The sequence below is a fragment of the Phoca vitulina genome, unplaced genomic scaffold (assembly GCF_004348235.1).
Source record: "Phoca vitulina isolate PV1807 unplaced genomic scaffold, GSC_HSeal_1.0 scaffold25, whole genome shotgun sequence".
Lineage (NCBI taxonomy): Eukaryota > Metazoa > Chordata > Mammalia > Carnivora > Phocidae > Phoca > Phoca vitulina.
In genome coordinates, this window is record NW_022589728.1 from 29,088,441 (window position 1) to 29,102,621 (window position 14,181).

The window sequence follows — 14,181 nt, forward strand, 5'->3', positions numbered from 1 at the left end:
CTCAGGCTGCTTCCAGCCTCCTACTGCCTTGTGCAGAGAAACTGAGACGCTCCCTGCCGGTACCCGGGCTTCAGAAGGAGGTCATACTGGCCCCTGTGAAGGAATGACTGCTTCCCAAGGTACAGCAACACTGAGCTCTTTTTTTCTTTTTTTTAAAGATTCTATTTATTTATTTGAGAGAGAGTGAGAGAGAGAGCACGAGAAGGGGGAGGGTCAGAGGGAGAAGCAGACTCCCCACTGAGCAGGGAGCCGGATGCGGGACTCCATCCTGAGACTCCAGGATCATGACATGAGATGAAGGTAGTTGCTCAACCGACTGAGCCACCTAGGCGCCGAGTTCTTCTATTTAAAAACAAAATCTCTTGCTTAAGTATTTCTGTCTGTCTGCTATGCTCAGGATTCCAGAACAAAATCCAGGACGTCCACTAGTAGGGCCTTAGGGCTTTAGATGCCTAAGCCTCATTTTAACAAAGACAAAATTGGGGTGGGGGGGGCTTAATAAATTACACATAGAAGGCAACAAGCAAAGACCTTCAGATTCTCCCTTTTTTGTGATTTATCAGCTCAATGAACTCAAAGTGATCAGAAGAACTCTAGTGTTCATATCAAGAGTACCACCTTTAAAATCAAAGTTCCTGTTTTATGTATAAATAAACATATTCTAAATATTGAACGAGCCATCTCTCTCTGCTTCGATTCTGCCAACAGCTTTGTTTCACTAGTTTCAACACAGAAACACCGTGACACTAGTAATTTTAAAGCCAAGCAAACCCCGGGTTGTGCCCAAGTTTTGTTACAGCAAATTTAACCTTAGAAAATTAATAGTTACCACATTTCTGAAGAGTAGGTGATCCGGATGGAGACGAATTTCCACTAGGAGACAAGTAAAGATAGTTTTTGTTCACTCCTGTGTCAAAATCAAATGGGGACTGGTAATCTTCATAAAAATCCATCTCTCTACAATCCATTCCAGACAAATGGAAGACGCATCGTTTTAAAACCGTCTGGTATCCTTCAGTTGAGTGCCACTCTGGTCATAGTCCCGTGCAACCCCAGGGCTTGAAGATCCTGGCTTCCTGGCCCAGGAGTGATATTTCTTTCTCAGAGCCTTCACACCCTTAGGACAAGCAAGCCTGTTTAATAAATGACTTATCTGGAGCAACCTTAGGGCTCTATTCACCACCTTTTGTCAATTTCGGTCAACAGTGGAGCGACCGGCGCAGGGGAGCGGAGCTTTCTTTGGTAAACAAAGGAGGGCCAGGTTCTGCAGGATCTCCCAGATGTACAAACAGTTCAAGCAAATGTCAGACGCTGCCACAATTACAAGAAACCACAATTTTTTTTTTAAACCAGTCAGCTGACCACAACTACACCAGGGCGGACTTAATCTTCTAGGACAAGGAAGGATTACCAGTCAGTAATCTCCTACAAAAGCCATCTGGGTGATACTTTTTTCCACCCCGGATTACAACAGAGCCCTAAAAGCCAAGCTTCCTGGTTTAACGATCAGCTTTGTAAGTACAACTTCCTATAGAAATAAAGCTGTATTTCCATTATTACTTTATCTAAAGTAATGTCTGGCTTAGTGTAACAAAAATTTCAGTCTGTCCTCCCACCCTCCCTCCTCTTCTCTTTCTTTCCTTTTCCTTTCCTGGAAAGATGGCGCTTTAGTGACATATGCTGCCAAGAGAAGAGTCAACTATGAAGGGAAAGCTCCCAGGGATTCTGGCCCTTCCTGGTTTAAGGCCACGCCCCTGCAGGTCTGCAAGGAACCTGTGTGCAAACACGCAGGAGCAACATACTGCCCTTCGCAGAGCGCGCCCTGCTGAGTGCCTGGGTCTCAGGGATCTTGGAAGCAAAATTTCTAAGTCACCAAATTTGCCTTCTTTGACACAAGTCTATTAGCAGATCCTTTCTATGTTAACCATGGCCTTTGCTCAAGGGATAGCACTGGAAGGTTCTGCTGCTGTTGAATGAATGGCTCATTTATTAAAGAGGTAAAAATAAAGGCAACCCCCTCTCCTAGGTGGGCAATGGTCTATCACCGCATAACAAAAAAAGGCGGTATTCTACCTTTGCAAATTGACCTGATAAAAATATGCTCTCCCTGGGACGCCTGGGTGGCTCAGCCAGTTAAGTATCCGACTTCTGCTCAGGTCAGGATCCCAGGATCCTGGGATCAAGTCCAGCATCAGGCTCCTTGCTCAGAAGGGATCTGCTTCTCCCTCTGCCTGGTGCTCCCCCTGCTCACACACATGCTCTCTCTCCCCAATAAATAAATAAAATCTTTCAAAAAATATGTATATAATCCCCCTGGATTGGAAGCAAATATAAAGCCTAAAATATTTTAGGCATTAAAAAAACAATTGTGTCTAGTGTATACATATTTGCACCAGGATAGTCTATATTCATCTCAACTTATGATTCATTTTCTATTTTTTCTCATGTTGTACTCTATTTTTGGCAAGCCTTTATCTTATTTAAGTTTTTAAAAGTTTATTTTCAACAAAAATCTGCCTTTTTCTTCTAAAATTTACCAAAATTTGAACAACTATAAATGCTGTTAAGTTAGAAACAGAATATAATGGTTTTATTATTATTTTAAAAAAATGAATTGTCTGGCTTCTTGAAATCCAAGGTATTTCTTATCTCAATGGGATGGGCATCACGTCTCTGGCTTAGAGTGTGGGTGATGGGGCCTCTGGCCCTCTCAATATTCTCTGCATTTGGTCACTAAGTAACTGGCAGAAAAAACAGTTCTCCCTCTCAATGCTTATTCTTTCTCCTGGAGCCACAAGTATTAGAAAGCGTTAGGGACTGAATGTTTGCATCTCCTCAAAATTCATGGGCTGAATCCCTCACCTCAAGTGATGGTAGGTAGTAGGAGGTGGGACCTTTGGGCGGTGATTAGCTTCAGATGAGGCCAGGAGGAGGATGCCCCAGGAGGCGATTAGCGTCCTTGTAAGAAGAGAGCTAGCTCTAGCTCTCTCTCAACCACCACGTGAGGACACAAGATGACAGCACGTGCCAACCAGGAAAAGGGCTCTCACCAGGAATCTAATCAACTGGCACCTTCATCTTGAACTTCCCGGTCTCCAGAACTGTGAGAAATAAACGTCTGCTGGTATAAGCCACCAGTCTACAGTAATTTATTATAGCAGCCCAAACTAAGACAAAAATTTAATACAGACACACATACGATGCAAGCCAAGCCACCTCCACACTTCTCACTATCCCTCCAAGATCACACGTCCTTGACCTTCAGTGATCACATTCATGTTACGCCCTCTGTCTGAGATGCTGCCTTTTTTCTGCCTGCTAACATCATTCATCCTTCAAGACTCAGGCAGAAATGCCACCTTTTCTCAGAAGCCCTCCCAGTTTCTGTCCCTGCTCCCCAGCACTCGTTCCAGCAACAGCACACAGACGGTGACATGTCCCTTTGACAGTCCCCCTGTGCCTCCTCATCCTCCCCTTCAGGGCAGGCACTGCATTTTCTATTGTGATGCCTACCCTGAAGTTTGGGCTCTCATCAATGTGGACTGAAGAAAGCCAATAATGGCTCATGCGGACTCTGCATACTGTATTTATAAATATGAGGATTTAGAGTTTATGTGAATTTACCCTACGTGCTTAGGTACAATCTTGGTACATCCTTTTCTCTGAGCCTGCTGGAGTTCTCCAGTCAGATCCCAGTCACGGCATTCTAGCATGTAAGAAAAGTGGGAACGGAAGACAAGAGGTGGGAAAAGCACAGGATATGTGAACGGTATGGCAAAAATTCAGTTGACTCAAGATTCATGTACCAAGTAGAAGGAAGTTGTAAGACATAAAAGATGGAAAGGCAGCTTGAGGACAAACCATTAAAGACCTTGAGTGACAACTTTTATACTTCATAGAACATGCAAAAAAAAAAAAAAAAAAAAAAGCTGAGGGTCACTGTGAGCAAGGTCGAGACAGGATAAAAAGTTTTACGAAGATGACTCTGGAAATGGTGAACAGGGTGCACGCAGGTAGAGGCTGAAAGGGAGAGGACTCAGCGTCTCCCTGCACAGCCCAAACAAGGAGGAGGGAAGCCTTCGTATCGGTGACTACTCTTCATTTCCTGCTGGGGCTATTGGCCCAAGGAAGGAAAAGCCAGGTGAGATTTGGTTCTGTCCTGCTGGATATTTCCACCGGGTATTCGAGAACTTCAAAATCAACAAGCCTAAGACTGAATTCACCAGTTTTCCTGACCATATTCCCACCTCTAAATGCGCCATCCCGAGTCCCCCGGCCTGACCTCACAGCATCACGCCAAGTATTCCTGCCCTATAAGGAGGCACCGCCAGGAGCTGTTCATCCAACTCGCACTGTCTGCCTTCTTCCTGCTTTCCCTCTTTCCTTCTCTCACCGACCACACCCTACTGCAGACCTACCTGGGGTGTTCTGGTAGAGACCAGCCACCATTGTGGGGAAGACAGGTCTGCAGCGCTTTCTCTTGAGGAATTTCACGTCTCCTGCTCCATAGTTCCCACCTACTCCCTGGTTTAAGCTTGGGCTTGGGCTTCCGATCTGGCCCAGGCAGATACCCAGGCCCCTTGTTTACAGGGACTGGCCTAAGGGTAGATATCTGACCCAAACAGTGCCAACAACAGGTCTTCCCTGAGGTTGCCTGGATGAGTAATGGACAAAAGTGACAATTCCTGTAACCTGAGCTATCGGATGCCTGTTGGGAGAGGCCAAGGGTCTCCTCTCCTCATGCCTACAGGGGAGAGAAACACTGCTGAGTCTGGGAAGAGAGGAAAGGAGAAATGAAACAAGGGATGGAGAAGCAGCCTCTGAGCCCCCTCACCCAGTTACCTTGGGCTTCCCACGAAACCAACACATTTCTATTCTGCTTCACTTACGGTTGGATTTGGAAAGAGTCCCACAATACCTACTTTCCAACCATTTCCCACTATGGCCCCACCATGTTTCAGCCGAACTTGGTTTTCCTGTTTCTGGAAAACATCCCAAGCTTGATTTAGGCAATTTTCTCAAACTAGAACGTCTTTTCTCTATATTTTTATACCTGTCAAATTCCTACCCACTAATCAAGCTCAATTTGTAAGTCACGTGTGAGCGGTATATGTATAAGGAATGTTCATTTTAGTGCTACCTAAAATGGGAAAAAAAATAAATACAAATGCCTACTAACACTGAATTATTTAAATGCTAAATTTAATTCATATAATAGGAACTTATCCAAACAACATGAGGATGTAGAAATGTATAGGTTTTATAAGAAAAGATATTTTTGATACATTCAGTAAATAAATCAGGTTCCAAAACTGTTGGTACTGTATGGTCCATAACTGTGTAATAATCGGAGAGCAAAAAAACCGAAAGAAAATGAGCAGAAGAAACCTATCCTATGACCCCAGAAAAGTGTTTATGCGCTGTAGTAGCAGCAGAGGGAGCCCATGGGCGGCTCAGAAGTTAATTTAGTGCAGCCAGTAAAATGCATACTACAGAACAATAACCCATTAGATGACTCATGTTATTGCAAACAGAAATGGAGTAAGTAAAAATGACTATAAAGAATATTAAATTTCTACCTGCCTATTAACACTTCACTCAAATATGTCTGGGTAGGTTCTCCCTAATTTTAAGAGATAGTTAAGAGAGAGCCTGATGTAAAAGCTGCACGACACATACAACAATTCACTTGGAGGGGCCTTGAAGGGCACACAGACAGATGATGTCATTACCGGTAAGAGAGGCAGGCCACTGATACCGGGCACTGTGGACATGTCACAGTGACACAGCACACGGCTGGAAGGAGCTCCAGCTGGCCAAATAAACAACAATTTCATCACCAATAGAATTAAAGATAGCAGTAGAGGGGTGCCTGGGTGGCTCAGTCGTTAAGCGTCTGCCTGCGGCTCAGGTCATGATCCCGGGATCCTGGGATCGAGCCCCGCATCAGGCTCCCTGCTCTGCAGAAAGCCTGCTTCTCCCTCTCCACTCTCCCTGCTTGTGTTCCCTCTCTCTCTGTCTCTCTCTCTGTCAAAGAAATAAATAAAATCTTGAAAAAAAAAAAAATTATAAAAAAAAAAAAAAAGATAGCAGTAGATTATAAATCACTGAAAAGAGGAATCCAGGAGTCCATATGTGATGCTTAACTTTGTGTGTCATTCAGACTGGGCCACAAAATGCCCAGAGATTTGGTTAAACATTATTGTAGGTGTATCTGCAAGGGTGTTTGTGGATGGTAGAAACTGAGTAAAGCAGACTGCCCTCCCCAATATGGATGTGCCTCATCCAGTCTGTTGAAGGCCTGCCCCAAAAGGAAAAAAGAAATTCTATGAAGGACATTACTGGGTCAGTTAGAAAAACTGGAATACAAAGGCAGGTTAGATCAAAGCATTATATCAATATCAAATTTACTGAAGTTGAAACTGTCCTGGGGTTATGTAAGAGAGTATCTCTATTCTTAGGAAATACAAACCGAAAAGACTTAGGAGTAAGGGGCCATGATGTATGCAACTTCCTCTCAAATGATTTAGAAACTATTATGTGTGTGTACACATACATACGCAAACACACCACAAAGAATGATAAAGCAGATGGGGTAAAATGTTAGCAGTGAATGAATAATACCATTCTTATTCTTGCAACCTTTCTGCAGCTTTGAAAACAAAATTTTTTTTAATGACTGAGAAGAACTCTGCATAGGATTAAACAGCCTTGAGGGGGCTGGAGCAGAAAGGAGCAGGACCCTTCTCACGACCATGTAAGGGCAAGGTGGCATAACGGGACTTGCTTATGGTCACAGATTAGATATCCAGGCCCATCCTGGTTTCTGGCCACTTCGGAGAACTGGAAGGACACTCTCCCATGCAATACGAAATACAAAGTCTCACCGCCGCATCCTCTGTAGGTCACATCTTTCCTGAGGAAGGCCAGGAGGACCTTGCTCCACAGTCAGGATTGAGAGGAGGGAGATCACAGGGAGGGGAAGGAGTGTCAGTGAACAACACCACCTTCATTCCCCCATTAGCGCCACCGAAGCAAACCTGGACCCCAGAACACTCACAAAGAGTACCATGAACCAAGACCAAAAAAAGTCCTCAGTTTTGTATGTAAAACTCCATTTAAAATCACAAGGGTAGATGTTCCGTTATTTACATACTTTCTGAAGTAAGCCTCAAAACTCTGTGAGGTGGGTGTTATGGACTGTGCCCATTTTTCTGATGGGAAACAAAGCAAAGAGAGTTTTGTAAACATCCATACCCACATAAAACTACCTGATGAAGTCGCTGGAATTGAGAAACAGGTGATGTGCCTCCAAAGCCTGTGTCCTTTCTGCAGCAGGAGAAAGCTGGTTAAGAACCAGATGATGAGCCAGGACATCGCATTCAAATGACCTGAGGATCTAATTACCAGGCAGAAGTCTGTGTCACTAACAAGCTCCAGGTGATGGAGGCTGCTAGCCCGTGCGATATGAGAAATACGTATTTGGTCGTTCACATGACCAAGTAGGTGTATCTGGTCTTCAGCCACAGTTCCTGAAAATGCTTCAGACAGAGCCATAAAGGTGAAATGGATATCTCTCGTTATTAAGGAAGGTGACTGAGGACCCCACCCAAGGGGAGCTGGCTAGTTGCCAAAAGGACCAACCATGGGATTAGAGGGTTGGAACTTTCAGTCCCGCCCGCACCCCACACCGCCCACTGGGGAGTGCGGAGGAGCTGGAGGTTGAATCGGATAGGGCAGCCTTACTCAATCTTGATTATGCAAAGAAGCCTCCATAAAAACCCAGAAAGCTTCCAGGCTGGTGAACACATGGATTTGAGGACAGCGCCACATTCTGAGAGAGTGTGGAAGCTCCACGCCCTTCTCACATACCTCACCCTATTTATCTCATCATCTAGCTAGTGATTCATATCCTTTATTGTATCCTTTAATATTGTATCCTTTCATAAACTAGTAAATGTGTTTCCCTATGTTTTGTAAGCTGCTCTAGCATGTTACTCAAACCTAAGGAGAAGGCAAACAGAACCTCCAATGTGTAGCCAGGTCAGAAGCACAGGAAACAGCCTGGGGCTTGCAACTGGCATCTAAAGTGGGGGGTGGGGGGACGTTACTGGAGTGACAGTATCTCTGGGTAGACAGCATCAGAACTGACTTGAACTCTTGGATACCCTGCTGGTGTGTCTGAGAACTGCTTGGTGCTGTGTGTGGGGAACCTAACCCACACACTGGAATAGGGTCTGAGAACCCAAAAGGAGCACAGGACCACACCTGGAGTAACAGTGATGGAGGACCTTAAACGGCAGGCTGAGGAATGTGAACATGATTTTTTATAACAATAAAACTATCGATTTGCATTTATTTCATCCTTATAGCAACATGGGGTAGGTGATCTCCCATTTCCAGATGAGCGAATGTAGGGAACTGAGAAATGAAAGACAGTGCCCAAAAGTCTCCTAGCAGTAATGCTCCTTATACTGCATCAAAGCAATGGGGAACCATCTCAAGTTATTAGCAATGGAAGGGAGAGGGTCAGAGCTGTACTTTAGAAGATCATTCCTGCCTCCGTATGAAGATGGATTACAGAGGGGAGAAAGGAAATCAGTGAGACCATCAGCAACACCAAGGGTGTTAGGAACTGAAGTGTGTCCCACACAAATTTCATCATGTTCAAGCCCTAATCTCTAATGTGACTGTATCTTGGATATAGAGCCTTTAAGGAACTAATTAAGGTTAAATGAAGTCATAGGGCCCTAATCCAATAGGAAGAGTATCCTTATAAGAGGCCAGACACCAGGAAAGCTCATATGCACACAGGAAAGGCCATGTAAGGCCACAGCAAGAAGACAGCCATCTGTGAGCCCCAGAGAGAGACCTCACCAGAAATCAACTTTGCTGGCACCTTCATCTTGGACTTCCAGTCTCTAGTGAGAAAATAAATTTCTGTTGTTTAAGCCACCCAGTCGGAGGTAATCTGCTATGGCAGCCTGAACAAATACAAAGAGTATGTTCCAGGGAACAACAGTGGGAACAGAAAAGGAAAGACATATTGCAAGACGCCACAGAGGGATCATCAACAGATGCTGCAATCCAACTGGATGCCTGGGGTGCAAGGGAAAAGACCAAACTCTGTGACTCCCCAGCAGGAGTTGTGGAAGTTGGGGGCTACATTAAGAGGATGACAAAAGAGGAGCCATGGAAGGAGGGTGGGGAGGCTCTAGTTGACCAGAGAATGAGTTCCATTTTGGCAGCTTTGGTTTATAATGCTCAGGAGATTTCTGAAGGTAAACCATTAGACTCTGGGGCTCAGAAAAAGGTTAGGCCTAAAGAAATCCATGTGGGAATCCCCAAGACTGTCAAGGAAAAGCCCAAAGAGAAGAGCAGTCCTATGAAAGAAAGAAAAAAGGCCAGAACACCTGCAAGTAGAAAGCAGGTCAAAGAGACTGCAAAGGGCAAGAAATGCCCTTTGATGATGGTGATGGTGATGGTGATGATGATGATGGTGATGATGATGACGATGGTGATGGTGATGGTGACGATGACGATGGTGATGATGATGGTGATGGTGATGGTGATGATGATGATAATGATGGCAGAAACGACAGTTATTACTCATCCCTAGAAAACTTTTATTATATGCCAGACATTTTCTTTGCCCTTCATACCAACCCTATGATGCAGGGGTTTTTTCTTGACTCCTATTTTACAGATGAGAAAACTAAGGCACACGGAAGTTAATTAACTCCCCCAGGCACATAGCGAGTCAATGGAGAAGGCTGGTTTCGAACTTGGGTAGTCTGGCTCAAATGCTCTGTAGAAGCAAAAAACATGGAAGAAAAACCCAAGCGACCAATATCACAGAGACAACAGGAGGAAAGAAAGTGGACAAGACCAAATGCTAGAGACTTACAAAGAAGCCACCGGACCTGGTGTCCTGGTGATTTTTCAAGGAAATTTTAGCCAGAGTGATGGTGCCAGACAGATAAGGGAAGTAGAGGCCAGAGGAGGGAAAAGAAGGGTAGAACTCCGCGAAGACAAGGGAGGGCCTGTGTGTTCGTAGCGTTTGTGATGGAGACACAGAAGGCAGCTCAGGGACCCATCCCCAGGGAAGGAGGGGCCTTCAATTCTAAACAGAATCATTCTGACTTTCTTTTACAAATGCTAGCCCTGGGTGGGGGGGGGGGGGGTGTCAGCCCTCAGATGAGAAACCACAAGAGAATTTTAGGAAATACTCCGCTATGGAAATGCCATTACTCTCCCCCTACTTTACTTTTTGACCCCAGGAGGAGAAAAGTCTGTTGCAGCACAGTACAAGAAAACACTATCCTCCGTGGCACCCCATCTCCAGAGTAAAAAGGCATAAATTAGCAAACATATCCAAATTATTGAGACCTAAATGCAAATACTCTAAGTGATAAACGGGTTCCAATAAAGTACAAATCCATGTTCCTGACCCACTGACTTGCAAAGAAATTATCATGTGGCAGGAGCTAATATTCTAGGTGAACATTTTTCTGCTCTCTCAAAATAACTGAAATTGAAGTTCATGTCCAACAGACAAGCTAGGGACCTTTTTTTCTCCCTAAGAAATGTTTTTTGACATATTAAAAGAGCAAGAGTTACACTTATAATGACAGTGAGACTTCATTTCCTCTCTCAACCTATTTCCACACATATGTTTTGGGTGAGTCCTTCACTGAGAACACCACAACCTGTTGAGAAATCTCAAGAATGCCTGAATTTTCTATCACCAAGGAGTCAGAAACTGGACTCCTAAATGTACAAAAAGGTCTCAACTCTTTCAAGGAGGTCATCTCTCATCCATTCAGGACGTGTTGCTGCCACTACTGTTCTCAGACTGAAGAGGTTTCATGAGTAGCACACCAGAAAACAATACAAAATAGTTCAACATGCTTCACGTACCCAGATAATTCATTTCTAACTGCAGACTTCTCACTTTATAAATAGTTTGAGTTAAAGTTTGATGGCCCCTCACAATGATGAGTGGTGTCTAGGTTTATGGGCTCAGGTAAAAAGGTCTCTATCCAGTGCCTCTCAAACTTTAATATGTTCACAAACTACCTGGGGAGTATGTTAAACTACAGATTCTGACTTAGGAGGTCCGGGTGGGGCCTGAGACTCTGCCCTATGGACAACCTCAGGTGTTTACTGAAGCTTGCTTTAAACAGCAGCTGCTAAGTTGGCCTTAGAATAAAAGACTGGACAAATTCTAAATACTTGTCACTCTACATGGCCCTAGCACTTTCCAAATACACATTTTGGAAATATAACAGACTTTGTCGCCAAAGGGGTTTTGCTTTTTGGTGTTGATTTCTGTTTTCCTGCTCTTCTACCAGTGCACAAAGCAAGCAGGTTCAGACAGAAGACAGAATTGGCTATGTCACCGACAGGGTGTACACCTGCCGGGCCTTTTCAAGAGGATAATTACTTCTTGAGTCTGGAATTACGATAGTATAACCAGCCTAGAAAAATGGCTCTGTAATAAGGGAAGGAAAGGCCATTCCATCTATGAGTAAGTACTAAGGATGTATTTAAGAGCACAGTGGTCTCCATAGTCAGAGTACTGGAAGATAAAGAGGTTTTGCACCCAAGCTAAATGTTTCCAATTTGCTGACAGAGTTTAAAGAGAGCTCTGTTGGGGTCTATAAACACAACCGACGGTCAGAACCCTAAAAGAAATAAATGAACTGATGGATCAAATTTTAATTTGGAAAAACTTCCACAGTGCTTACACGGCTATTTTCAGCAACTGGAGGCTCAAATGAAACAGTTCTCCTTAAGGGAATGAGAGTTGCTTCAGAACAGCACGCACTTACTGAAAATTAATATCTGAGTATGAACTTCAATCATCCGCAAGCTGAGGCATACCAAACATGCTCAAAATATCCTATCGCCAAGCCAGACATTTAGGCAGCCGAGCTTGCTTCTAACTATAATAGGTTAATTAGGTATATCTGATGGATCAACCATTATAAAAGCACCCGGGGAAAAAAAAAAGCACACAGCATAAATATTGCCCATTTTTTCCTAAATTTTACTAAGAAATAGTCTTATGCTAAAATGTATAACATTTCTTTTTTTTTTTTTTTAAAGATTTTATTTATTTATTTGACAGAGAGAGATATAGCGAGAGCAGGAACACAAGCAGGGGGAGTGGGAGAGGGAGAAGCAGGCCTCCTGCTGAGCAGGGAGCCCGATGCGGGCTCCATCCCAGGACCCTGGGATCATGGCCTGAGCCGAAGGCAGATGCTTAACAACCGAGCCACCCAGGCGCCCCAATGTATAGCATTTCTATCTGAACTTGCTACTCTGGTTAAGAAAAGCCATCTCTATTTACAAATTTCACGTATTTTCCTTTTTTAAAGACAATAGTAGAATACCAATGCTACAAGTAAATTCAAGGAGAGCCCATTATCTTAAAACCAAATCAGTAGCTGGAAGGCTTCTAAAGCAAGCCGGTCTTCTGATACAAGACTGGGGGCCAACCAGGGATTTTTTTTAAAGTATCTCACTTAATAACAACTTTACTTATTGTTGTTAAGGCTTCTTACTGACTTTTCTCAGTTTTAGAAAAAGTCATTACCAAGCAGGTATTTATCAAAACAGCACACAGTTTTATTTATTCCAATAAGCTGTCTCAGTGGTAAAAGGATAGGGTAACTCAAGGTGCAATGGGAAAGGAGCATAGAGTAGAAAAGTGCTTTCCTGAGAAGTATCCAGAACTATGAAATCATGCAATTTCTGTTCTATTGTCCCTGAAAGATCCAAAATAAAGAGCTATGTGTCTGATTCAATAATTGGACTTAATACGGGTAAGACCGCTGACTAATCACTGAACAAATTTCCTTATTCCTGCACACATAGATAGACTACATTTCCCAACTTCGCCTACCATTAGATGTGGCTGTGTGACTCAGCTCCAGCCAAACGAAAATGATATTTATCTAATATGAGGGAGATATAAAATTGTTGATAGCTACCGAGATTTGGAGGTCCTTACTGCAGCAAAATTTAGAGGAAGCTGACTGATAGAAATACTTTGCCAAATAGAGCTTCAGATGCATTTTTGAAGTTCCTCTTTTAAAATGACTGTATCCCTGGATGAAAAAGTTTTGGAAAACAGTGTGATGGTTGCACAGCAATATGAATGTAATTAGTGCTGTAGAACTGTACACTTAAAAATGGTTAATAGAGGGCGCCTGGGTAGCTCGGTTGGTTAAGCGTCTGCCTTCAGCTCAGGTCATGATCCCAGGGTCCTGGGATCGAGTCCCGAGTCGGGCTCCCTGCTCAGCGGGAGGCTGCTTCTCTCTCTGCCCCTCCCCCCTTATTCTCTCTCTCTCTCTCGTGCAAAAATAAATAAAAATACTTTTTAAAAAATGGTTAACAGAAATCACAAATTTTGTGTTAGATATAGATTTTACAATAAAAAAAAAGATCATATAATTTTAAGGGTTGAGACAGTCATTCACACTTCAAATTACTACCAGAAAGACTAAAATAAGAAGTCTGAATTGGAGCAACTGGGGGAGATAGGAGCACAGCAACCACAAGTGAGGAGTATCTGCTCTTAAACATTTTAAATATTCTTTCCTGAGAACACAGTCAAGACCTCTGTGTCCACACTTGTTCAGAAAATGTTTCCAGTGAAAAATAAGAAGCCCCTGGCAGAGGTGGACTGGTTAGGCTGGCACAGCAGGGAGGCCATGGTCAGTGAGAGAACAGTCCCCAGGGAACAGGAGCGCACCATCGCCAGGCCAATAACCTATTTCAGACCCTGCAATCATGTTCCCTGGTATGTACCTGGATGAGTTGAAACCTTAGGTCCACACAAAAACCTGCACACAGATGTTTATAGAAGCTTTATTCATAATGGCCCAAAACCGTAAGGAGTCAAGATGTCCATCAGTAGGTGAGTGGATAAACTGGTACATCTAGACACTGGAATATTACGCAGCACTAAAAAGAAATGAGGGGCGCCTGGGTGGCTTAGTCGGTTAAGTGTCTGCCTTCAGCTCAGGTCATGATCCCAGAGTCCTGGGCTCGAGCCCCACGTCCAGCTCCCTGCTCGGCGGAGAGCCTGCTTCTCCCTCTCCCTCTGCCTACTTGTGCTCTCTATCTCTCTGTCAAATAAATAAATAAAATCTTAAAAAAAATAATAAAAAA

The 14,181-nt window shown here is 43.7% G+C and overlaps 1 protein-coding gene across 6 annotated transcripts in view; it reads right to left on the minus strand.

Annotated features, from left to right (window-relative positions):
• The window catches only part of TPD52 (tumor protein D52), a 106,289-nt gene that overhangs the window by 39,091 nt on the left and 53,017 nt on the right, over positions 1–14,181 (minus strand). Inside the window, exon 1 of one of the 6 annotated variants that reach the window (XM_032421921.1) lies at positions 830–1,163. The exons of 4 other annotated variants lie outside the window; for them this stretch is intronic. In XM_032421921.1, coding sequence (XP_032277812.1) covers positions 830–968 — 139 coding nt within the window. In that variant the 5' untranslated portion in view covers positions 969–1,163. Of the gene's footprint in view, positions 1–829; positions 1,164–14,181 lie in introns of those variants that run through there. One more of the 6 variants, XM_032421920.1, reaches the window with a different exon arrangement.